Raw genomic sequence first — 24,659 nt, 5'->3', positions numbered from 1 at the left:
CTGGGGCAGGATTGACATGGTTAAGGAGATGATGGTGGGGGAATGCCACAGACCCTAATTCCTCCCTACTTACTTCATCAATGAACAAGAGAGTTTGATGTAATCAGTCTCTCTTTAAAAGTATTCTATTTATTTATTTTGACTGTACTGGGAGGCACATGGAATCTTATTTCCCCAACCAAGGATTGAATGGTGTCTTAACCACTGGACTGCCAGGGAGGGCCTGATGTACACAGTCTCTTGGGAGGCAGAAGGGATGAGGTCCATCGGATGAGTGATACAGAAACCTCACTGTGTCGGGGAAACAGGCAGAGGTTGGCTGGGCTCTGATCCCAGGAGGGAATGTGGCCGCGGAAGGGCAAGCTGGTCACCGAAAGGGCTCCAGGACACAGAGACAACAGCAGATTACAGGAGTGAGAGGATAAAAATAGAGGCTGTAACTGCACATTTGCCTCTGGCCAGGCACCCCCCACGGCTGCCCCGCTGAGTCTAGTAACCCGTTAGCTGCTGCCGTTCCTCTAGAGAAGGTCACTAAAGCCCAGAGGGGCATCCCTGACAGTAAGCATTTTGGTTCATCCACCCGCCACCTGCCGTGGTGGGCACAACCTTGGCCACAGACCACACACCAGCCCCTCCAATGTGCACTCCTGCATGCCCGCCAACAGCAGCCCGGGGCTCTGTGGTTTCCTGCACTCCGGCTCCTGTGCAAAGATTGCCAGGAAAGCCGGGACCGCCTGCTGACTTCTGGACTTTTCCGGTAGCTTGGGGACACATCAGAGTTAGCTCTTGGAGTTGGAAATCAGCCTGTCCTGGAGAAGTGGGGAGGGGCCAGGGAAGGAACCAGTGGCCTGAGAACTGCCCCCAGGGCAGCCTGCTGATGCTAGACTGATGCCCCCTGGCCTGTGAACTGACTGTTTCAGGTCACTGGATTCTCCGCCAGGGCCTCTAGTGGAGACCAAACTGGGAGGAGATTGCCAATACGACGTGCCCCTGAAGGACTGCGGGGGAGGCTACCGCTCTCGGTAAAGGAAAGGGTTTGGCTTCAGGCTTGGGTTTTCCACTGCTCTTTTTTTTTTTAATTGTTATTGGAATACAGTTGATTTACAATGTGTTAGTTTCTGCTGAACAGTAAAGTGGATCAGTTATACGTACACGTGTGTGCGTGCCTCGCCGCTTGGCGTCTTTGACTCTTTGCTACCCCGTGGGCTGTAGCCCACCAGTCTGGATCCCCGCTCACACGTGCTGACGCAGAGCCCGTGGCCACCCTCGACAGGCGGGGTCGGTGGGGCTCTACAGCCTATAGGGCACTGGGTCCTTGAAGCCTAAGCATTTGGGCAGGGGGATGGAGGAAGGCGAGGTGGTGAAAGTCATTTTCTCTGTTTCCTAGTTCTTCTTACTGCTGTGGCCTGACCAGGGGACCTGCCTACGGAGGGTCAGAATTGCTCAAGAGCCACCTGTCTGGACTAGGCACTGTTTGGCTTCCATTCATCCATAGTAGCCGCTGGCTACCTCCGGCCTCTGGTCTGGCCTCTCCCTCTTTCTCTTAGCCTCCCACTGTGCCCTCACTCAAGTATCTGCCTTAGAATCTGCCCAGTGCCTAGTGCGCCTGCCAGCTGCTGCCCTGCAGTCCCTAAGGGGAGCCCCACCCCCTCTCCTGGCTGCCTCTCCATCACGGGGTGAAGAGGAGGCCCAGAGCTCCCTCCCCCCAGGTCAGACCTGCCTTTTGGGTGGGGTCTTCAGGTGCTGGTCCCCAGGGCCCTCCCGCCATACCTGTCCCGACTCAGGCAACAGAGTGCCCGCCTGCTCCCACTGTTCCTCCCCCGGCTTCAATTGCAGTCCCTACTTTTACAACCAGTCTGGGATTTCGCTTGGTTTTTATGACAGATGGAGAAGGAAATGGCAACCCACCCGTCCTCTTGCCTAGAAAATTCCATGGATGGAGGAACCTGGTGGGCCACAGTCCCTGGGGTCACAAAGAGTCGGACACGATGGAGTGACTTCACTTTCACGAAAGTGGAAAGGACACAGGCGGGAGGGTGCCTGGGTGAGTGATCATGCTAAACAAGTAGAATCTGAGAGTCCTTATCATCACCATGTTTGCCCTTTCCCTGAGTTTGTTTTTGGGTGGGGAGAGAAAGAGACCAAAAAGTGCAGGTGGGGACAAGTTGGGGGAAGATTGCCAATAAAATGTGCCCCTGAAGGACTGCGGGAAAAGGCTACCGTTTCCGGTAAAGGAAAGAGTTTTGCTTTAGGCTTGGGGTTTTTTACTGTCTTTTTTTAAAAATTTTTTATTGGGATATAGTTGAGTTACAGTGTTGTGTTAGTTTCTATTGTACAGTAAAGTGAATCAGTTGTACATGTGTACAACCTGGCGACCCCGTGGACTGTACCCCGCCAAGCTCCTCCATCCATGGGATTCTCCAGGCAGGAATACTGGAGTGGGTTGCCACGCCCTCCCCCAGGGGATCTTGCCGACCCAGGGATCCAACTTGCGACTCTTGTGGCTCCTGCATTGAAGGCAGATTCTTTACCCACTGAACCACCTGGGAAGCCCATATATAGATGTATACCCACTCTTTTTTGGATTCTTTATCCATGCAGGTCATTACAGAGTATTGAGTAGAGTTCCCTGTGCTACACAGTAGGTTCTTATTCATTATCTATTTTATACGTAGTAGCGAATTCCCTGGTGGCTCAGACGGTAAAGCGTCTGCCTACAATGCGGGAGACCCAGGTTCAATCCCTGGGTTGGGAAGATCTGGAGAAGGAAATGGCAACCCACTCCAGTACTCTTGCCTGGAGAATCCCATGGATGGAGGAGCCTGGTGGGCTACAGTCCGTGGGGTCGCAAAGAGTCGGACACGACTGAGCGACTTCACTCACTCACTCAATGTGTGTGTAAACCTCGATCACTCATGGGCTTGGGTTTTTAATAGCAATGATCTGATCGGAGACATTGGCTAGATACCATCTCTTGGGCCCCAAGCAAGTGCTATTTCCCTAAAACTTAGTGGTTTCATGGCTCCTTTCCCATACACCCCGAGCCCACCATCCAAGGACTCTGCCCAGAGCAGAGAGGTCAGAAGAACCACACACCTGGCCCCCAGGCCCACCTCTGGCTGTCCACAGCCCTGGGAATCCTGGGATTGGGAGAGTTTCACCTTCTCCCCGCTCAAGATCACAGGATCCTACCACAGATCAGGCTAAGGGTGATCAGAAGCTGTATGTCCCCTTGTTCTGCCTTCCTTTCCTCTATGCTCTCTGCTCAGTGGAGCATCTGGCCAAGGGATTCAGAGTCAGATCTCACGTGAGACACAAGAGCCTTTTCTGAAAACAGGTCCCTTCTGACTTCTATTCTCTCCACATGGGGAAGTTGAGAGGGGCTTCCTGGGGGAGGAGAGAGGATTGAAAGGAACAGGAGATCTTAAAAACTCGAGTGCTTAGTTTTGCAGATCAGGACACTAAAAAGGTTAAATGACTTGGCCGAGGTCCCACCGTGATTTCTGGCCGAACAGGAGCTGGAGCGCAGCTGTTCTGATTACACATCGGTATTCTTCCAGAAGCCAGGCATTCTCGGGCATATTTGGAAGGTCCTTTGCGACCTGCACACACTTCAGTGGCTTTGTTCCTGGGTGACTTCCGGGTCTGCAGGCAGAGTACCTCTGATCAGGTAAGGTGGGTGAGAACAGATAGAGGGAGATGACAGAGCAGAGGAGTCTGACTGTGGAGGGGAAAGACCTTGGGGTCTGGATAAGAAGAGAGGAGGAAAAAGAGGCTCCAGGAAACCAGGCCAGCGGGACCAGAGGCATTGCCCCAGGAAGGCTCTGGTCACCCTTCTGCATCCTTCTCAGTTTCCAGAGGGGCCACACTGGGACCACGAGTCCTGACTCCAGCCTGCAGAGACCTCCAGAGAGAGCTGGGTTTGGGTCAGAGCTCCTCAGGGCTCCCTCTGAAGCTCCAGACCTCTTACAAACCATGAGAGTCAGAACCCACTTCTCCCCAAACTAGCACCCACTTCCTGGATGGGTGGTTTAGGAAACAAGATGTTCAGAATCACTGAGGGGCAGGAGGAGGTTGCAATCCAGGTGAGAACTTTCAAGGTTGAACAATCTTCCTGCAGAGGTGGGGCAGGAAGGGGGAGAGCTGACCCATGCTGGAGGGAGATAGACAAGGAGAGGAGAACAGGCTTATGTCCATGTCTCTACCTGTGCCTTTTGGGCACCTTCTGCAAAGGGGTGAGTGTCCAGGAGGACCAATTACTGTGGATTTTTAAATCTACAGACAATTTCAAGGAAGCCAGGAAACAAACATATCAGTTCAGTTCAGTCCAGTCGCTCAGTTGTGTCCAACTATTTGTGACCCCATGGACTGCAGCACACCAGGCCTCCCTGTCCATCACCAACTCCTAGAGCTTGCACAAACTCATATCCATCCAGTCGGTGATGCCATCCAACCACCTCATCCTCTGTCATCCCTTTCTCCTCCTGCCTTCAATCTTTCCCAGCATCAGGGTCTTTTCCAATGAGTCAGTTCTTCGCAGCAGGTGGCCAAAGTATTGGAGTTTCAGCTTCAGCATCAGGCACATATGCACATATACACACATAAATGACTGTTGTGAAACATTGCTATGATATATTGATTTAGTTAATGTATAACATGGGCCTCCCATGTGGTGCTAGTGGTAAAGAATCTGCCTGCCAATGCAGGAGACCTGGGTTTGATCCCTGGGTTGGGAAAATCCCCTGGAGGAGGGCAGGCAACCCACTCCAGTATTCTTGCCTGGAGAATCCCTATGGATGAGAAGCCTGGTGGGGTACAGTCTATAGGGTTGCAAAGAGTCGGACACGACTGAAGAGACTTAGTACACACGCACGCACCCACGCAATGTAAAACATGTCCTGCAGAAACGTGTCAAATAATGTGCACATGCTTATCCGGGAAGGTGGGACCAGCTGCAAGTTCTTGCCCAGGTCCCTACAGGAGAGCAGACGGTCAGCAGGTCCTACATGATGACCCCAATGCTGTGAGGGCGCAGGCGGCTCTGTGGAGGGAGGGGTTGTGAGAAAGACAGGCAACAACGCGATGAAGCCGCAAGCAGCAACTGGAATGAAAAAAGAGCACCAGGGAATGAAATCACTAGGTGGGGAAAAGTGCATGAGGGCTCTGACACAATTCAGACCCCTTAACCCGTGGAGGTGGAGGTGGCTGTGTGTACATGCCAAAGCCCGCTTGATTCACTTTTCTTCAGAATCACAGGATGTTTGAGTTGAAAAGGACCTTGGAGAGTTTTTAGCACAAACTGCCATCCAGGCAGCCAGAGAGACTCGGCACTAGAGTCCAGCTCACCTGGTTCTCAGTTAAGACACCAGATCCGAACGCCATCCTGGCCTGGGTGGAGTTTGTGACGTGTGTGTGGGGGTGTGTGTGTGTGTGTTCACCTGCTGACATGTCATCCACTGCCAGCTTTATGAGCTGGCACACAGCGGGGCTTGTGAACCCAGTGACTGGAACAAACTCCACGCTGAGAGAGCGGTGGCTTTGATCTCCACGCCCCAGCCCGGCTGCATCCTCGCAGCCTCTCGGTCTGCCCTGCCGGCCTCCCGCTTGACAACTCAGCTAAGGAGGCGCCCCCTGAAAGGACTCAGGGGGCAAGGATGCGCTGACGCAGCAAGCCGGATGGGGACACAAACACGGGGCAGAGGTCGAGAGAAAGAAGAGAAAGAAACCCAGGGTCCCACAGAGAGATCACTCAAGGTCACGGCCACACACACACCCCCCCCATAGCATCCACCACAACCCCCCCCCGCCCACACACACACACAAGCACACAAACCCCACACTCACCAGCACAGAGATGGAGGGAGCAGACCCACTTGTAGAAAGAACAGGAGCAGCGAGAGAGGGAAAACCAGACAGAAACACAGAAAATAAAATGATATGCAGACACTTTGGGGCCCTAAATCAGTTGTAAGGGAAAATGACTTTGCTTCCGGCAAGGGGGCCTCGGGCAATGCCTTGAGATGCCTTGAGGGTCACAGCTCAGCAGAGCAGGTTCTGCTGTCGGCCCATGCGTGAACCCTATGACAGGTGGGACAGCACCCACACGAAAGGATTAGTTGTTCCAAAATATCCGTCGTGCCAGTCTGAGGCCCCATGTCCCCAAGAGAGAACCCCATACCCATGTTGCCCATGCTCCCGGTCAGGTCAGGGCTGGGCCACCACCTTCCACACCCTTTTGGAGTCTGTGCTGGAGTCCCATTGGCCCTGGTGACCCTACGGAGTTGGCACTGGATGGCAGGAAGTGAGAAAGGAAAGGAAAGTTGGTAACTGCAGCAACGCCTTCCTGCAACCCCCCCACCCTCCTGCCCCATCCCATGAGACAAATACCTCAATGCCTTATCCCGAATGAGGGTCTCTTCCTGGAGCCTGGTGGGACAGAGAAGGTGGGTGCGTTGGCAGGCAGGCAAACACTGGCTTAATGGGCGCAAAGGTCCGGGGTTCAAGGTTTGGGTTCCAGCGTCTTCCCCCGCCACCCGTTCCGAACCCGCTGACCCCGGGGTGGGTGGGGAGCTCAGCTAATCAGCTATACTGTTTGCTCAGGCGCCGCCGCGGCCTGGCGCAGCTGCTGTCTCTTGAGATTTGAGGGTGACCCTCCTCCACTCCTGTCCGTGGAGACACCCCACCCCTGCACCCGAGCTTGCCTTCTCCCCTGCATATACATGTGTGTGCACACGCAGTGCACAGACCACACACACACACACACACACTCTTCGCTGCGCCCTCCAGCTCTCTGAATCAGAGACAGGTAGGGAAAGACAGACTCCCAAGCCTGGGAGTGACCCACACATACCTCTCCGGCTCTGAGCCTGCCGCCCATGCCCCAGGCCACTGGGTCCTGGCTCTCTGTGGGCTGGGCCGAGGCCAGGGCCTCCGTTCCTCTTCTGTGGGAAGAGGATCTTCCCAGGGCGCTCAGCTTGCTCTGGTCAGAGCTCTGGCAGGACCAAGAGGGGCTGGGCTTCCTGTCACCACTCTCCAGTGTGACTGTGCAGGCCCCTTCCTTCTGGAACATTCTTTGCCAGCTGTGGTCAGGAAGAAAGACAGGGGCTCCGGCATCAGGGGAGTGGGCTTGAATCTGGCCTTGGCTATAAAGTTGGCTCTATGACCTCGGGGGACTTACTTTACCACTTTGAGCTTCGTTTTTTTTCCTTCCATTAGTAAAATGCGGATACTAATGTTTGCCTCGCAGGTCTGATGTGAACTGACATGGGAAGACTTGGTGAAGGGCCCCTGCCAGGCAGTAGTGGGTAAATAAATGCTGCCTCCACTGAGGCTGCCCGGGAAAATATTTGCGACATAATTATCCTAAAAAAATATTTGCTGTTTATCTGAAACTCAAATTGAATCGAGCATCCTGTCTTTTACTTGGCAACCCACTCCTTGCGAGTTTGCTGTCGTTTCAGTCGTGTCCAGCTCTTTGCGACCCCATGGACTGTAGCCCACCAGCCCACCAGAATCCATGGGATTCTCTAGGCAAGAATACTGGAGTGGGTAGCCATTCCCTTCTCCAGGGGATCTTCCTGACCCAGGGATCGAACCCAAGTTGCCTGCATTGCAGGCAGATTCTTTACCGCTGAGCCACTGGGGTGGTGGTGAGGACAGTCTCTAGAATTCCGGAGTAGCAGTCTGAGAACCGTGTTCAGGGGGGCCACACACGGTCCAGGGGTGCCATTTTATGCTCTAGTTTGTGAGTTCAGAATGGATTTTGCACCTCTTAAGGGCTATAAAAGCAAGCAAGGAAGAATGTGTATCAGCCGCTGTATGCCCGTGTGTAGCTTGCAAAGGCCAGAATATTTGCATTTACCATCTGGCCTTTTATAGGAGAAGTTGCTGACCCACAGTAGCTGAGGGGGCTGAGAGTTTTCAGTATTTATGCACCTGTCATGGGCCAGGGCAGACACGAAGCAAAATCACGCCTGCAGGGCAGAGAGGTCCAGAGACACCCTGCGAGGAAGGTGGGCATCCCAGCCCTTCAGACTCAGCGCCCTGCCCAGCTCCGCCCCCTCCTCCCGCACTGACTGGAGTCCCTGAGACCCAACTGACCCAACCAGGCCTTTCTATAAAAGGTCGCCAGGTGTCCCAAAGTCCAGGGAGTCCTGTCCCTCCTCTCAGAAGGCCTCCCCTCCCTGGACTGGCTGGGGGGAAGCTGAGAGAGGGAGCTTTCCCAGGCCCCCACACCTGCTGGCCTGTCTCTTTAAATCGCAGGTAATTTGGGAGGAGTAAGGGAGTGTCTTCAGGGCTCCTGCTTCTCCCAGGAGGAGAGAGCTCCTGCCCAGGGAGCTTAGTGGCAGAGTCCCAGCTCTGCCAAGTGTAACGAACTCCTCCGAACTCCTCCGAGGGAGGCCTCTTGTGTTTGGAGGCTTGCACCTCGGGGAGACTCCGCGGGGCCCGGGAGGCCCCCCCGAGACGGCACCTCTCCGGGAAGAGGGCAGGCCAGCCCTTGGGGCTGCCCATGTGGCCCCCAGGCTGAGTCCAGGTGGGGTCTGGCCTCGGCCCCAGTCCCCCAAGGAGCCGGCCCTCTGCTCCATGGGGTTGCCGCTGCCCAAGGAGAAGGGGTACATCCTCTGCCTGTGGAGAAAGCTCTGTAGATGGTTCCAGAGGCAGGAGTCATGGGCCCAGAGGCGGGACGAGCAGAACCTGCTGCAGCAGAAGAGGTAAGCCTCAGAGCTGCTGCCCCTCACCCTTCCCTTTCCCCTGGGGCTCCCTCTCCCCTTGAGGGCACCACTGCTGGGAAGACCTTTCTTCCAGGCCTGGCCCCTCTGGAGCACTTTGTCTCAATAGTCTGGGCCTGTGGGGTTAGCGCCAGGTGAAAGGGGAGGAGGGGCTGGCACGGGTAACACAGGTGCTCCCTATGTTTAAGAGCCCATCATTTAGGCAGCCTTTCTCATAAGTGCTTTCCTGGAGCCCATACAACTTGTCGGGCTGAGGAAGGATTTAGGGCATCACAGACCCGCACCCCAGAGGTGCTGCCGCTGTGTGTGTGTTCAGTTGTATCTGACTCTTTGAGACCCCCCTGGACTATAGCCGGCCAGGCTCCTCTGTCCACGAGATTCTCCTGGCAAGAATACTGGAGTGAGTCGCCCTGCCCTCCTCCAGGGGATCTTCCGGACCCTGGAATCGAACCCAAGTTTCCTGTGCCTCCTGCATTGCAGGTGGATTGTTTACAGCTGAGCCACCGGGGAGGCCCAGAGGTGCTGCTGGGTTACGACAATTCTTTACATCTCTACTCCCTGCTCCTAGAACAGTCTCTTGGGCAGAAGCACACAGTACATATATGTGCCCATGTGGGAATGAATCAATGAATGGGGCAGAGAGAGAACTGCAGAAACCAGTAACCACACAAGAAAGGCAACATGTGAGAATGATTCTTATGCATTTATCGCATCAGCCATTGACGGAGTCTGACTCTTGGGGGAGTCGGGGAAGGGTGCTGTGTATCGACAACAAAGCTGGGGCCCAGCCCTGGAATGTATTACCCTCCACTGCAGGAGAGGGCCACGGGCAATGCGCCAAAATACCAGGTGCTTAGAGTTCAGTGCTGAAGGCAGGCTGAGGAATTTGAGAGGCTCTAGAGTTTGAGCCTGAAGTACATCTCACGTAAGGCTTCCAGCCCCTGAAAACTGCCCCAGACTCATGTGATGGTCCCCCCACCACCTCCATCGGTGCTCAGAGCTGGGAGTTGGAGAGGAGGTAGGAGGAAGCTTGAGGCCATCCCTGTGTGTGGTTTCTCCTCCAGAGCCTCCGTGGGTCTCCCCACACAGGGGCCGGCAGACTAGCAGGAAGTCCTCCCCCTGGGACTTTCCTGGGTTCCTAAGAGGCAGATAATACGTCTATTCACAGGGGAAAGTCCAAAGCGTGTGTGTCTGAGGGTCTCTCTCCATCTCGAAGCGCGGGGGCCTGCCTGAGCCTGACCGGGAGGCTGGGAGTTTGCTGGAGTTCCTGTTGTTTCCCTTCCTCTTGCTCAAGGATTAAGGGCTGGGGGTGCCCTCCCTTTTTTTTTTCTCTCTTTTTGAGATCTGGCTCCCCGACTCTCCCAGCTGCCGCCCACCTCTCTCCTCCCAGGCCTGGGAGAGTGGGGGCTGAGCACATGTTTGGCTGATGACATCTTGAGGCAACAGAACGGTATTGTTGTTGGAGACGGGGACCGTCAGTGGTTCCACTCATCCCCGGCCAGTCTCAGGACCTTGGGGCTGGGGGAGCCGGGCAGGAGTGCAGGGAGGCCCCGGGGCTTGGAAGTGGTGGCGGAGGCAGAGGGGAGGACCTGGGCTGGAGCCGGGGCTGCTCCCCGGTATCTTCTCTGTCCCTGTGTCTTAGCGACATCTGATGGGCCTTCTCTCACAGTCTTGGGCTGGGAAAGTCTGATCCACCACTCAGAGGGCTTCTCTCCCCTCTTCCTGATGTCCCCTGTCGGATTCCACAGTTTTCTGGATTCTCTTTTTCCGGGACACCAGGGGCCTGGAACCTGATTCCCCTATTGGGTGGTTACTCCCCGGAAGGACCTGAAGGTCTGGGAGGGGAGTGTCCAAGGCAATGTCATCACTCAGCTTTAAGGGGAGATCTGTGGGTGGCTGGACACACAGGCGCTAACCACGTGAGTGAGGACAACATGGCCAGGTGAGCAGGGCTGTTACCACCCCCACCCCCGGGAATGAGGCAGACCCAGAGAGGGGCTCCGGGTAGGGTGGAGGGGACTCCAAGAGAAGGGAGGGGCTCAGGTCTCTCCAGGAACATGGGGGAACCCAGCATTCTTCTCTCTCCGGTTGGCTTTTCTTGGGTCTTAGTTGCCTTCACCTCGGCTTAAGTCTGTGTCGGTGGGATCCAAGTTGAACCACCATCTTTCTCTCACTTCCTCTGCATCATTTCGGGGCTTTGCGTATGTGTGTGTGTGCTAAGCCACTCAGCCATGTCCGACTCTTTGCGACCCCGTGGACTGTAGTCTGCCAGGCTCCTCTGTCCATGGGATTCTCTGGGCAAGAATACCGTAGTAGGTTGCCATGCCCTCCTGCAGGGGATCTTCCTGACCCGTCTTAATTCCTGAGATGCGATGTACTAGGTGTTGACTGTAAAATGCTCAGCTAGGTTTGCGAAAATGAACGTGACGCATTGTCCGCTCTCCAGAAGCTCATGTTCTTAGGGGCCAAACACACCAGTAGGCATCGACTTGGGTTAAAAGTGAGCTTGGCGACTGTCCTAAGAAGGCTGTGAACAAGTACTGTGGGAGCCTTGAGGAGGACAGTGCAGGCCCTGATTCTGATTGGTGTGGACTGTGCTGGGCAGCTTCCAGGGTCCGTCTAACATGATCCTCACCCTGAGCCCCTCACGGGCAGGGTCATCCTCCCGGTAGCTGGCAGGAGGCAGTGAGCACCAGGGGCTTTTTTCTGCTTAGATAGATTCCTATAGTAGTATCTGTGGGCTGACATGGCATACCTGTCAGAAGTGAGGGCTGGGACCTTGGATCACCCTGAGACTTCCTGCTTCAGTAAACACGTATGCAGGTGCATGCATCTTATACTTGAAAGATGCAGTTTGGGTACTTAGAAGGGCGGCTAGGTCTGGAATTAGCCACTTTCCTGAGCTGTGGCTTCTTCATGCCATCGCCCAGAACCTGAGTTGGAGGGAGGTGGCCCCAAGTAGCCAGTGCACACCTCCTCCCGTTGTGGTCATCGCTCCAGCTGCTCCCCCAACCTCACCCCAAGACGAGCAAAATTGGGAAGAGCCAGAGAACTAGAAGAACCACATAATTGAGTGGTGAGAGCCTTGGGGCTAGGTTCTTGGCCAGGCATTCTGTCTTGAACTCTGTCTGATCCTCTGGATCTAGCTTGGCTTCCTTTGCGGAAAAATATGAGAATTATTCAGCCCGTGTCACAGGGTTGTAAAGAGCAAACATGATCGTATGTGAGATGCTGCTTTGGAAGCTGAAAAGCACATTTAACACCTGGGACCACTGTGAATAAAAAGAACACAAGAACAGTCAAAAGGCAGCTTCCATTGACAGCAGGAGTTAGAGGGACTGTGAGCTCCCTCCCATCAGAGCTGGAGCTATCCAAGAACCAGACTCTAAGCCCCAGGGGGTGTGTGTGACCTCCGTCCAGTTGACATGCTTCTCTGAGAGGGGCTGGTGGAGAAATCAGTGGGACCCACATGCGTGGCTCCACCTCCCATGCCTCCTCTGACCCCTCTTCAGATCCTGATGAACATGGAGAATAGGAACAGGGAAATGACCAGAGGGGTCTCAGCGCTGCCTCCGACTTGTTTGAACAGACCACCCCAGGGCTCCAGGCCTCTTTCTCCATCTGGACAGATTAGACTGGGTTTCCAGGGCTTTTTAGCTCTAAAATTCAGATTTGAATTCTTCCCTAGACACGCTTGATCCTGCCCATTTCCCAGCAACCAAATGCAAAACTTCACACATGCAGGTCCACACACGCGAGTGTACATGCATAGACATGTACACATCCACAACAACGTGAAGCAGAGAGGATGGGGTGGAGGAAACAGGGAGAGAAGACAAGCGACAGATCCTTGGGGCCAGAGGAAGCCCTGAGGTGATCAACGACTTGTTTGCTCTGTAAAAAGTGTGCTAGGGTTTATGCCAGAAACCCTATAGCAGTGTTTCTACTAGTCTAGTATTGAACCAGACTGTTCAATTTTATAATAGTCAAGCAAAATAAGACATTCTAAATTCTGGAAACAACTTTCATGTCTTTATCATTTCAGATCTTCTAATTTCTTTCATTGTCTTTTATTAAATAATTAATCTGCAGGTGCTTAAAAGCCTACATTTTTTTGTTTCTTAGTTGAGCATTTAATGATTTGTAAGAAAACATGGATGGAATTTCTCATTCTATTTAATGTGAAAAATCCTTTCTTAAAAAATAGATTATGAATACTTACACATTGAGGTCAGGGCTTCTTTGCCTTGACACTTTTCACATGTTGGGCAGATAACTCTCTGTTACAAGAGGCTGCCTTGTTTAAGAAGCTTAGCAGCACCCCTGCCCTCTGCCAACTAGATGCCAGTTTCACCCCCTCTCTCAGTCATGACAACCAAAGATGTCTCCAGACTCTGCCAAATCCCTTGGAAGGAGGCAGGGAGTTATCCCTGGTTAAGGTGTGTGTGCTCAGTCATGTCCAACTCTTTGAGACCCTATGGACTGTAGCCCACCAGGCTCCTCTGTCCATGGGATTCTCCAGGCAAGAATACTGGAATGGGTTGCCACCTCTTCCTCCAGGAGATCTTCCCCACCCAAGGACCTAACCCGCATCTCTTGCATCTCCTGCATTGACAGGAGGACTCTTTACCACAAAGCCACCTGGGAAAGATCACTGCTCTAAATCACTGTTTGTAAATAAGAGATTCTGGTAGTAAAGTTACGTATGCTTCTAAATAAAATGAAACTGTCCCCTGGAACAGAGTGAGTATAATTTAACCATTAAAATCAGAAGACATTTTGGCAGTATCTCCTCTTCTTCCTGCCCTAGGGATATGTCTGGTGAAGATGTATAGATTTTACTCCAGATCTAAAGTTCTGTGTTGGGTTTCTTTGGAACAAACTATTTATTTACCAGGCACAAGAATCTTTGGATGGGTCTGCTCTTTTTTATGGGGTCCATCTTTTTTATGGCGTGTAAGTGTAGGCAGGTGTTTGGGGAGAGTTCTGCCTTATGGAAATGGCAACCCACTCCAGTATTCTTGCCTGGAGAATCCCATGGACAGAGGAGCCTGGCGGGCTACAGTTCCTGGGATCGCAAGAGTCGGACACGACTCAGCCCTGTCTTTTCTGCCTCACTGCCCAGACTATTAGCAAGGGCTTTCTTGGCTGCCCCCTTGTGGCCATGTGATGCTGTTGCAAGTCATACCTCTGCCTGCCTCCCTGGGAACCATGTAGACTCTGCCCTCCCTTTTTGCAGGATACTGGAGTTTGCCACGCAGAGGAGGCCAGGTCTCTACAAACGTCGCTGGTTTGGGTCATAAGCCTTTTCTTCATCCAGAATGTGATCTGACTGAGGTTCCCAGATAAAATACAAGACACAGAGTTAAATGTGAATTTCAGATAAACAACAAACAGATTGTCAGTTTCAGTTTGCCCTAAATATTGCACGGACATACTTATATTAAAAACTCATTTGGGGGGAATTCCCTGGCAGTCCAGGGGTTAGGCCTCTGTGCTTTCACTGTCGAGGGCCCAGGTTTGATCCCTGGTTGGGGAACTAAGATATACTAAGCCACATGGCGCAGCCAAGTGAAAAACAAGAACTTATTTGTTGTGTATCTAAAATTCAACTCTGAGCATCCCCATGCTTTTATTTTGTAAATCTAGCCATCCCAGTTCAAGCGGTAGCTTCCTGCCCTTGCCAGGCCACTCGGGCCGGCAGCGGAGGCCAGAAACAGGACATGTGGGGATTGGAGGTTTGAGAAGGACGTTTATGGTCATCAGAGATATGTCAGAGAACCAAGAGTGGTGTCTTTGGGGCTGCCACTGACTAGCCTCCCCACTTATGTCCTAGGAAGCAGGGAGTGGACTCTGCACTCAGGTTAGAAGCCCTTTTGGACCCATTTCTAGCTTCGCCATTAACCCTTGGCCAAACAGGGCACAGAACTAGGAGCCAAACAAAACAACAACAAAAACTAGAAGCTAATTGGAGGAGGGCAGAGAAAGGATAAAAGATGAGAAAGTGGCTGGCCTCTGACCTCCAAGTGTGCTTCGAAGAGGAAGAGACAGATACTAATCACAGCACCCAGTGAGAATGCCGAGGTAGAAGTAAGGCCAGAGGAGAGTGCGGGAAACTTCCTGCGTGGGGGGGGGGGGGGAATAGTGCTTACTCTCGAATATCTGTAAACGAGGGATTTGGACAAATTGTTGGAAAAGGTAATGGTGGTGGGAGGGGTGGTAATGGTGGTGAGGGTCATGGTGGGGGTGGTGATGGTGGTGGGGGTGATGGGCTGATGGTGGTGGGGGTGGTGATGGTGGTGGGGATGATGGTGGTGGGGGTGATCGTGGTGGGGATGATGGTGGTGGGGATGATGGTGATGGCGGGGGTCATCGTGCTGGGTGGGGTGGTGATGGTGGTGGTGGGGGTGGTGATGGGGGTGGTGATGGTGGCAAGGGTGGTGATGGTGGCGGGGGTGGTGATGGTGGCGGGGGTGGTGATGGTGATGGGGGTCATGGTGCTGGCGGGGGTGGTGATGGTGATGGGGGTGATGGAGGTGGTGGGGGTCATGGTGGCGGTGGCGGGGGTCAGGGTGCTGGCGGGGGTCACAGTGGTGGTGGGGTGGTGATGGTGGCGGGGGTCATGTGGTGGAGGGAATGGTGATGGGGATGGGGGTCATGGAGGTGGTGGGGGTCATGGTGGCGGGGTCACGGTGGTGGTGGGGGTGATGGGGTGAGGGTGGAGGGTGTGGGGTGATGGTGGCTGGGGTGATGATAGGGGTGACGATGAGAGTGGTGGGAGGCGCTGCAAACTTGTCTTGCAGCTGCGTGAGCACACGAAGCATACTCGTTTTTACTTAGATTACATGTTTGCCTAAGGCTGGCTTAGGGGGTGGCTGATGGAGCTAATTGGGGGAGGGCGGGGGGCAGTAAAGCCAAACCACCTTCTGGCATTGCTGCAGTTTGTTCCCTCTACAGAGAGAGGTGATGAGCATCTGCCATCACGCTGGGCATATTCCCAGGCACTGGGAACGCAGTATAGACAGTAACTAGGGTGGGTGGGGGCTGGATTCCAGGTGAAAGGAGACAGACAGCACAGCCATGGGGAGAACGGTGTGCCCTGCGGTGCCGAGGCCGAGCTGCTGGGTGTCCGGGGCCAGCAGGAGGAAGAAAGCACGGAAAAAGTGTTGCAGGAAGTCCAGAGAGGACTTCTGAGTTTCTTCTCCTTGGGAATTTAGGACCCACAAGACTTTTACAAACTATGCTTGCATTTGCTGTTTAGAGAGAATGTCTTGGGAGCATCCAGAAGGATGGATTGGGGGTAAACAGGGTGTAGGGGAACTAGTCAGAAGAAGATTTTGCTAATCCTGGCCCAGAGAATGAGGATGTGGATTAATAAGGATCAGTGGGAACGAGGAGGCAGGGACTGAGTCGGGAGAGACATTGAATTGACAGGTGGCTGCCCCTGTGGCCTGATGCGGGGACCTGGGGCCAGCATTTGGGGAGATGGACAGGTCACGCTCTCTCCTCCTCTCCCGATCACCCCTTCCACCCCCAGTTCTTGGAGTCAGCTTCCAGCTACTATGGCCTTCTTGGTGTGTGAGCTCCTGTTCACATAACTGACCCTCTGTGGACAAACAGTGTTATTTCATTCACTCCTGTAGAAAGACCAAGTAGCTCTGGGCCAGCAGGGAAAAGTAAATAAAGGGACCCCGTGTGTCTCAGTTGGAGTAAGTTTTGATCTTACAAGAAGTGTGCAGTTCATTGTAGGCATAAAACTGGAAAATCAGAGATGGTTCTTTGCCTAAAACAAGTGAGACACAGACAGGAAGCAGGTAGAGGCTGTAGCCTGATACAGGGGCCAGAAGAAAGGGCCCACGGCTGCTTTGGGACTGAGCTCCAAAGATGCTGTCATAGGGGAGAAAGTGCCAGAATCAAAGGTTTTCCTGAGGAAGGGAAGCATCACACAACAGCAGAAACACCCGCCAGCCTCTGCATGTCAGCCTCCTCCATAAAGATGGGAATGCATTTCCTCATACCCTCAGTCCATGGAAACAAGGCTTATCTTGGAGGGTAATCTCAGGACTTCAAGGGACGCTGAAAGGGGTTACTCCAGAGGCCAAATAGGTCAGGAGGTAAACAAGGATTTAGCTGAAACTCCTTCCTCTCCACCTGATGTGCACAGATCTCTCTCTCTCTCTCTCACACACACACACACACATTGAGGAAAGGAAAGTGGTCCTGATGTTCACCCACACACAAACTATGGAAAAGTTGGCTTGGATTTGACTCACGCAAACTACGGAAAAGTTGGCTTGAGTTAACTCATGCAAACTATGAAAAAGTTGGCTTGGATTTAACTCACACAAAACCATGGAAAAGTTGACTTGAATTTAACTCATGCAAACTATGGAAAAGTTGGCTTGGATTTAACTCATGCAAACTATGGAAAAGTTGGCCTGGATTAACCAATGGGTCAGGAAAAGAGAGCTCGGGCAGCTCCTCCCTGATAGCGGCCCCACCTCTCTGGATGAGGGACCTCTGGGTTCGGGGTTCACTGCCACCGAGGTGTGAGACGGAGCAAAGCCGCCCACCTTGCTTCCCAACTGGGTCCGCTCCCCTCTCTTATAGGATCTGGGAGTCTCCGCTCTTGTTAGCTGCCAAAGAGAACGATATCCAGGCTCTGAGCAAGCTGCTCAAGTATGGGGCCTGTGATGTCCACCAGAAAGGTAAGGAGCGTCTCCAGCTGGGTCAGCCCTGTGCCCACGGCCCTCCTCCCCCTCCTCCTGCTCGTATAGCCCAGGACCTTCTGCTGTGGGCCCCCAGTTCTCTATGGGCCCCCTTCCCCTGCTCCAGAGAGGCCACGTGACTCTGCTTTCTGTCAATGCCAGGAGCCGTGGGGGAGACGGCACTGCATGTGGCCGCCCTCTATGACAACCTGGAGGCCGCCACGGTGCTGATGGAGGCTGCCCCGGAGCTGGTCAAGGAGCCCATGACATCTGAGCTGTATGAAGGTGAGGGGCCGAGGGTCTAGGATGGAGGGAAGCGTGACCTTGGTGGTGGATAATCTGGGGAAACCAAGAGGGAAACTGGGGCCCCTTCTCTTTGTCCCCCTCTTCTGTCCCTTCCCCTCGCTGGAGCGCTAACCTCTGAAACAGAGAGACCTAGGGTAGGAAGGCTTCCCTTGTCGTTCAGTAGGTTAAGAATCTGCCTGCAATGCAGGAGACCCATGTTTGATTCCTGGATCAGAAAGATCGCCTGGAGAAGGAAACAGTAACCCACTCCAGTATTCTTGCCTGGAGAATCCCATGAACAGAGGAGCCTGGCGGGCTACGGTCTACGGGGTTGCAAGAGTCAGACACGACTTGGCGACTAAACCACTAGAATAGGAAGAGGCAGGCAGCACCAGGGTCCCCTGTGAGCCCCACCAGGCCCCCACCCCTGTCTCATCCTCCCCCAGAAAGGCTGACCTGGTGGAGACAGGAGGGTCCCCCTGCAGGGTTCTGTGAAGATGGGGAACCATGTGAAGATAGGAGGGACCCCTAGCTAGATCCTGGGGACAGAGCCCAAGCCAAGAGCTCTCTTGTCCAGGTCAGACGGCGCTGCACATAGCGGTCATGAACCGGAACGTGAACCTGGTGAAAGCCCTGCTCGCCCACGGGGCCAGTGTCTCTGCGAGGGCTGTAGGCTCTGCCTTCCGCCTCAGTCCTCACAATCTCATCTACTTTGGTGAGAGCCAGGACCGGGGCTGGGAGGACGAGGAGGGGGGCACCAGTCAAGGGAGGGTGGGCTGAGAAGCCTCCGTGCCTGGGGAAGCTGGGAGGGGTCCGCCCTCAGGGCCGAAGGCCAGAGCCAAGCCACCACCCCAGGGCCCCCTCCAGCAACCCTGCCTCTGGTCCTGCTGACGAGGGTCCCCAGAGATGGGGGAGGCAGAGGCGGTCACTCAGAGACACTGCCCATCCCCGCCTGCATCTCACGCCCGCCCGGGCCTCTGCCTCCCCAGGGGAGCACCCTCTGTCCTTTGCCGCCTGCATGGGCAGTGAGGAGATCGTGAGGCTGCTCATTGAGCATGGCGCTGACATCCGGGCCCAGGACTCCCTGGGTAAGAGCTGGGCTGGAGGGGATGCTGGGAGTGGCAGGGGAGGGGCTGGGACCCCCTCAGGCCCCCCCTGGGGTGGGTGGTCCTGGGGAACAGCAGGGACTCTGGTCCCAGGGGTCACGTGACACCCGTGTCCTCTCCTAGGAAACACAGTGTTGCACATCCTCGTCCTCCAGCCCAACAAAACCTTTGCCTGCCAGATGTACAACCTGCTGCTGTCCTACGACAGGCGAGGGGACCACCTGCAGTCCCTGGACCTCATGCTCAATCACCAGGGCCTCACCCCCTTCAAGCTGGCCGGAGTGGAGGGCAACACAGTGGTGAGGGGCCCTCCCCCAACCCCACAGGGGTCCTTCTCCTGACCCTTCATCTTACACTTCCTGGCCCTTTGAGGAAGTAAATGTGAATGGTCCTCCCTGATGCCGAGGCCCTATTTTCAGCTTCGACTGGAATTTCCTTCTCCACCCCTGTCTCACATCTTCTTTCTCTCCCACTTTCTCTGCCCTGAGTCGTTAGGGGCTGTGAGGGTCTAGATCCCGTCCAGGGGTGGTCTGTAAAACCCATGTCCCCCTGCGCTGCCTCCTCGCACCTCCTCTTTCCAAGCTCTGGGGGGAGTTATGGGGGAAGAGGATGAACTAGGAGGCTGACATGGAGAAGGGTTCTTTTGTCCACAAGGCTGCGGTCTTTGAGTGAAGAGCGAGCCCCCTTTCAGGGGTGCAGCAGTCCTTCTGGGCAAGCGTCCCATCCACACCCCAGGACAGTCCCCTTGGCTTGCTCCTCCTCACTCGCTTGCCCACCCCCTCCATCCCTAACTTTAGATGTTCCAGAACCTGGTGCAGAAGCGGAAGTACATCCAGTGGACGTGTGGACCGCTGACCTCCACTCTCTATGACCTCACGGAGATCGACTCCTCAGGGGAGGAGCTATCACTGCTGGAACTTATTGTCAGCTCCAAGAAGCGAGAGGTACGGTGGGTGGTGGGTGGTGGGTGGTGGGGGCTGGTCCTCAGGCTAGGGAGCTGCTAGGGAGGGGAGTCAGGGGCTCTGAGCTGCTTGCTGCCTTCTCTTTCTGCTGCAGGCTCGCCAGATCCTAGACCAGACGCCAGTAAAGGAGCTGGTGACCCTCAAGTGGAAGAGATACGGGCGGCCGTACTTCTGTGTGCTGGCAGCCACGTACCTGCTGTACATCGTCTGCTTCACCGTGTGCTGTGTGTACCGCCCCCTCAAGCCCAGGACTGACAATGAAACCGACCCCCGGGACAGCACCCTCTGTCAGCAGAAGCCACTTCAGGTGACCCCCGAGGAGCAGCAGAGCTTTGGGGGTGGCGGGTGGCCAGCTCTCTGCCATTTCTCAGACGTGTGTCACGTTCCTAGCTCACCACCCACGTTTCTCTCCTTGCCCAGATCTCAACTACATAGGCACAAACTCAAATACATGCACACAGAAACATACCGATGCTCTAAGAGCAGAGTTTGAGAGAGCCAAACCTCACAGGTTGAAAAGAATCTGAGCGACTGGTGTCCCTAGACAAGGATGTGGACTTGCACCCAAGAGTGAGCAGGGCAGATGGGGGGAAGCCCTGAGTCCTCTGACCACGCCTCTCCTTTCAGGAGGCCTATGTGACCCACCAGGACCACCTCCGACTGGTGGGAGAGCTGGTGAGCGTCTTTGGGGCTGTCATCATCCTGTTCATAGAGGTAGGTGCAGTGGGGATTCAGGGGTGAGGCTGTGTGCCCCAGGGATCCAGTTCGAGCTTCAGTCTACAAGTGCTTCGTGTCTTCCCGGCCTCTCCCCAGATTACAGACATCTTCCGAGTAGGACTCAGTCGCTTCTTCGGACAGACCATCCTTGGAGGACCATTCCACATCCTCTTGTGAGTCTCTTTTCCTCTCACCCTCCACCCCTTTCCTCACTAAGGCTCCAGTTTAACTCCCTGGACCCCTGGCCTCTGGAGAACCCCAGCTCCAAAGGCCTCACTGTGATGTGTGTGTGACCCTGTGTATGGAGCTTGAAGCTGAGTGTGTGGGTAGCACTTCCATCACCCCCTCACTCTTGGATCCTCAGGACCAGCCCAGTCTCCCTCTCACAGCCCCCTCCCCACTCTCCCCCCAGCATCACCTATGCCTGCATTGTTCTGGTGACCATGGTGATGCGGCTCACCAACACCAACGGGGAGGTGGTACCCATGTCCTTCGCCCTGGTGCTGGGCTGGTGCAACGTCATGTACTTTGCACGAGGATTCCAGATGCTGGGCCCCTTCACCATCATGATCCAGAAGGTCGGTGCCTCCTCCCAGACTTTCTAGAGAAAGGTCCTAGAGCAGGGTCTGCAAACATTTCTGAAAAGCATCAGATCAGAGAGATCTCAGGCTTGCAGTGGTGGTTTAGTCTGTAAGTCATGTCCGACTCTTTACAACCCCATGGACTGTAGCCTGCCAGGCTCCTCTGTCCATGGGATTTCCCAGGCAAGAACATTGGAGTGGGTTGCCATTTCCCTCTCCAGAGAATCTTCCCCACCAGGCTTGCAGAGCCAACATGTATATAATCTCTTTGATTTTCTTCTCTTCCCCCTTTAAATTTTTTTTTCAATCATCTAAAAAGTATAAAATTCTCACTCAAGGGCCACACCGAAATCGATCCAGTAGATTTGGCCAGCAGGCCATAGCTGGCCAGCCCCTATGCTAGAAGGCGGAGCTCTTGGACTTCTCAGGGCTAGACCTCTTAGAGGCTGTAAGGGGAGATCGCTCATAGGCCTGGTGTGGAGCTGGCCTCCCTTCTCTTCCTTCCCTCTAGATGATTTTTGGCGATCTGATGAGATTCTGCTGGCTGATGGCCGTGGTCATCCTGGGCTTTGCCTCGGGTAAATCATCTGAGCTAGGGGCCCTGGGCTGGAGGAAACCAGAAAGCACAGGATGCCTCTGGATAAACCTGGGGGGAGAAAGGGGCAGGAGGGAAGGCAGAGGCAGGAGAAGGCCACAGTGTCTGAGGATGGGATGTGTTAAGGCGGAGAGATGGCTCTTGGGATCAGGAGGGTGAGTCATATGGAAAAGAGGGGAACGTAAGAACCCACAGGAAGAACCCACAGGACGGAGTGCTGGAGGGCTGGGATGGTGACACTGGAGAGGAAGCAGACAGGACTGAGGTGGGCAGCAGAGAGCGGGCTACGGTTTAATCACATGGAACTCTCACCCTCTTGGGTGAGAGCAGCCTTCTTTATCATCTTCCAGACAGAGGACCCCAATGAGCTGGGCCATTTCTACAATTACCCCATGGCGCTCTTCAGCACCTTTGAGCTGTTCCTCACCATCATCGACGGCCCCGCCAACTACGACGTGGATCTGCCCTTCATGTACAGCATCACCTACGCTGCCTTCGCCATCATCGCCGCTCTGCTGATGCTCAACCTCCTCATCGCTATGATGGGCGACACTCACTGGCGTGTAGCCCACGAGCGGGATGAGCTCTGGAGGGCCCAGGTGAGCGCCCCCTGGTGGCTGGCAGAGTTAGTGCAAGTCATTCTCTTCCTGCCAAGGGCCAGGCCAAACTCAGGATATTTCACCGCCCACCGCCCCTCCCTGCCCCAGTATATCTGGAGGGTTATTGCACAGGCAAAATTGACGCAAAGTGTACAGAACTGGATCAGCGATACAATCAAGAAATCCTGGAAGAGGTGAAAAGAATTCCTGTTTTCTCAAAAAAGTAAAATCTGTCTTTTCTAGAATCATCAGTAAGAAATGAAGCTCAGGAGTAGCTACAGTGGGCTTCCCAGGTGGTGCTAGTGGTAAAGAACCTGACTGCCAATGCAGGAGACTTAAGAGATGCGGGTTGGGTCTCTGGGTCAGGAAGATCCCCTGGAGGAGGGAATGCAACCCACTCCAGTATTCTTTCCTGGAGCATCCCATGGACAAAAGAGCCTGAAGGGCTATATAGTCCACGGGGTCGCAAAGAGTAAGACATGACCAAACCGACTTAGCACACACACACACACACACAGTAGCTACAACTGCATTCATGAAATGTTGTTACTAAATAAAAACTGAAGTATCAACTTTTGGGCAATATTTAAATCTGCAAAATTTGACCCAGAAAAACTGGACGTGTTAAAAATAATGCCACACAAACTCCCTATAGTCACAGAAACTATCTTCAGTCAGATAATTGTGATGGGGCCAAAAGCACGAATTAACTGGATCAAATCATCATTTAAAAATGTACTTACAAAAGAATTTATCTCAACAAAAATAATTTCAGCAATGTAAATGGGAAATCCCTCCAACTGGATGGCATTTAACTGTGTTGTGTAGAAAGTGGAGTTAAAAAAAACCCTAAGCTGGCGACATAGGGTTTGCTCATGAAAATATTTTTCCAATGCAAATGTATTGGTAGGAAATTTCTCCGTAGGATGTTTGTGTTTCTAAGTAGCCTTTACATCTGCAGGGTTGAAATATTCCATAGCCCCAAGGACCCTTGCTCTTTGCTCTGCCCACCTTCCTGATCCTTAGAGCGAGGTCTCCCCACCTCCCGCAGGACTGGCCTGGCCTGGATGTCAGGTCACTGGGTGAAGCATCGTGGGGCTCAAGGCCCATCACTCTGTCCTGCAGAAAATGGGTGACGAAGCTGATGCCACCAACCTCTGCTCTGGGGTGTGCTCCCCTCTGGGAAACCATGTTTCCCAGCTGTTGCTACACTGTGGTCCCTCTGCCCAGAGTCCTCTCCACTCTCCCGGTGGTCTGCACCCCATCTCTGGTTTCATCCTCTTCTGCCACCCACCCCCCCCCCGCCCCCATAGGTTGTAGCCACCACTGTGATGCTAGAGAAGAAGCTGCCGCGTTGCCTGTGGCCTCGCTCAGGGATCTGTGGGCGCAAGTTCGGGCTGGGGGACCGCTGGTTCCTACGGTGAGTGACAGCATGGGTTGGCAGGCGGGCTGGCAGGCCTGTGCACTCCCTGGGCTTCTAGTCTCACTGGGGAAAGGGAACGTGCCAGGAGCCGGAGGGGCCCTGAAAGCATCCACGTTGTCCCTGGACCCGGCTCTCTGTTGCTTCCCAAAGCCTGGCATCCACTGTGCCCACTCAGGCTGCAGACAAGGAGAAAGACCACCTGCAGGAGGGCTGGATGGGGCCCAGAGATGAGGGCTGGTCCAAGGTCAGCCATTCCATCACCTCCTCCGTACCCCCCCTCCCCCAACAGGGTGGAAGAGAAACAGGATATCAACCAGCAGCGTGTCCGGCGCTACGCCCAGGCCTTCAGCCACCCAGGCTTGGAGGACGACATGGAAAGACTGTGGCTGGGCGGCCCCTTGGGCCCCTGCCTGTCGCTTCCTACCCCCTCGGTGTCTCGAAGTACCTCCCGCAGCAGCATCAACTGGGAGAGGCTACGGCAAGGGACCCTGAAGTCAGAGCTGTGGGGGGTGGTCAACAAGGCTCTGGAGGACGGGGAGGGCTGGGAGTACCAGATCTGAGCTCACCTCCCGCCTCCCTCCTCCAGCCTCCCACCAAAGTCCAGGTCTCTCGCCTGCCAGGTCAGGGCTGGGGCGTAGAACAGGATACAGGGAAACCGAGAAGCAGGCTCACGCCTCGCCCCAAGCACAGGGCCCAGCGCGAATAGGCACCCAGCTTCGCCCTCCCCGGCCTTACTGCCCTGTCTGAACAAAGCACTTTACAAAAGGCTGGGGTGCCACCTCGGGCACCAGCCTCCATCTAGGGTCACAGCCGCAGACAGCCACAGAGGTTTGGGGAGGTGTGCCGAGCAGATGGGTACCGCTGGGAGGGGATGGGGTGTGACACCGCCTCCCACCTTCCAATAAAGCCACTTTCCGTTCACTCCTCCTCTCCTCCTACAGCCTTCTCTGTGGT

At 54.4% G+C, this 24,659-nt stretch overlaps 1 protein-coding gene and 1 non-coding gene across 3 annotated transcripts; both read left to right on the top strand.

Moving 5' to 3' along the window:
* The first annotated feature begins 2,683 nt into the window (after positions 1 to 2,683).
* Positions 2,684 to 2,755, top strand: TRNAC-ACA. The gene has a single exon. It is a non-coding gene; the product is annotated as a tRNA-Cys (tRNA).
* Positions 2,756 to 8,164: 5,409 nt separating this feature from the next.
* TRPV6 (transient receptor potential cation channel subfamily V member 6) lies at positions 8,165 to 24,631 on the top strand. 2 transcript variants are annotated; one of them, XM_043873114.1, is made up of 15 exons: positions 8,165 to 8,711; positions 17,340 to 17,437; positions 17,600 to 17,722; positions 18,300 to 18,437; positions 18,712 to 18,810; positions 18,952 to 19,127; positions 19,626 to 19,772; positions 19,885 to 20,097; positions 20,418 to 20,504; positions 20,604 to 20,680; positions 20,920 to 21,085; positions 21,600 to 21,666; positions 22,014 to 22,282; positions 23,596 to 23,702; positions 23,995 to 24,631. In XM_043873114.1, the coding sequence occupies exons 1-15, from the start codon at positions 8,584 to 8,586 to the stop codon at positions 24,263 to 24,265; spliced, it is 2,166 nt and encodes a 721-aa protein (XP_043729049.1). In that variant the 5' UTR covers positions 8,165 to 8,583; the 3' UTR covers positions 24,266 to 24,631. The 2 variants fall into 2 exon arrangements, with proteins under 2 accessions (XP_043729049.1, XP_043729050.1); XM_043873115.1 differs by lacking the exon at positions 8,165 to 8,711 and adding an exon at positions 10,649 to 10,671.
* Positions 24,632 to 24,659: the final 28 nt, after the last annotated feature.

The sequence above is a fragment of the Cervus elaphus genome, chromosome 18 (assembly GCF_910594005.1).
Source record: "Cervus elaphus chromosome 18, mCerEla1.1, whole genome shotgun sequence".
Classification (NCBI taxonomy): domain Eukaryota; kingdom Metazoa; phylum Chordata; class Mammalia; order Artiodactyla; family Cervidae; genus Cervus; species Cervus elaphus.
This window is presented reverse-complemented; position numbering and strand designations above follow the sequence as displayed.

Bases quoted from the DNA above. Each gene is read 5' to 3' on its own strand.
- TRPV6 (XM_043873114.1), top strand. From the start codon at position 8,584: ATGGGGTTGCCGCTGCCCAAGGAGAAGGGGTACATCCTCTGCCTGTGG. The intron at 21,086-21,599 runs GTCGGTGCCTCC...CCTTCCCTCTAG, and splicing joins TCACCATCATGATCCAGAAG to ATGATTTTTGGCGATCTGAT. The intron at 22,283-23,595 runs GTGAGCGCCCCC...CCGCCCCCATAG, and splicing joins ATGAGCTCTGGAGGGCCCAG to GTTGTAGCCACCACTGTGAT.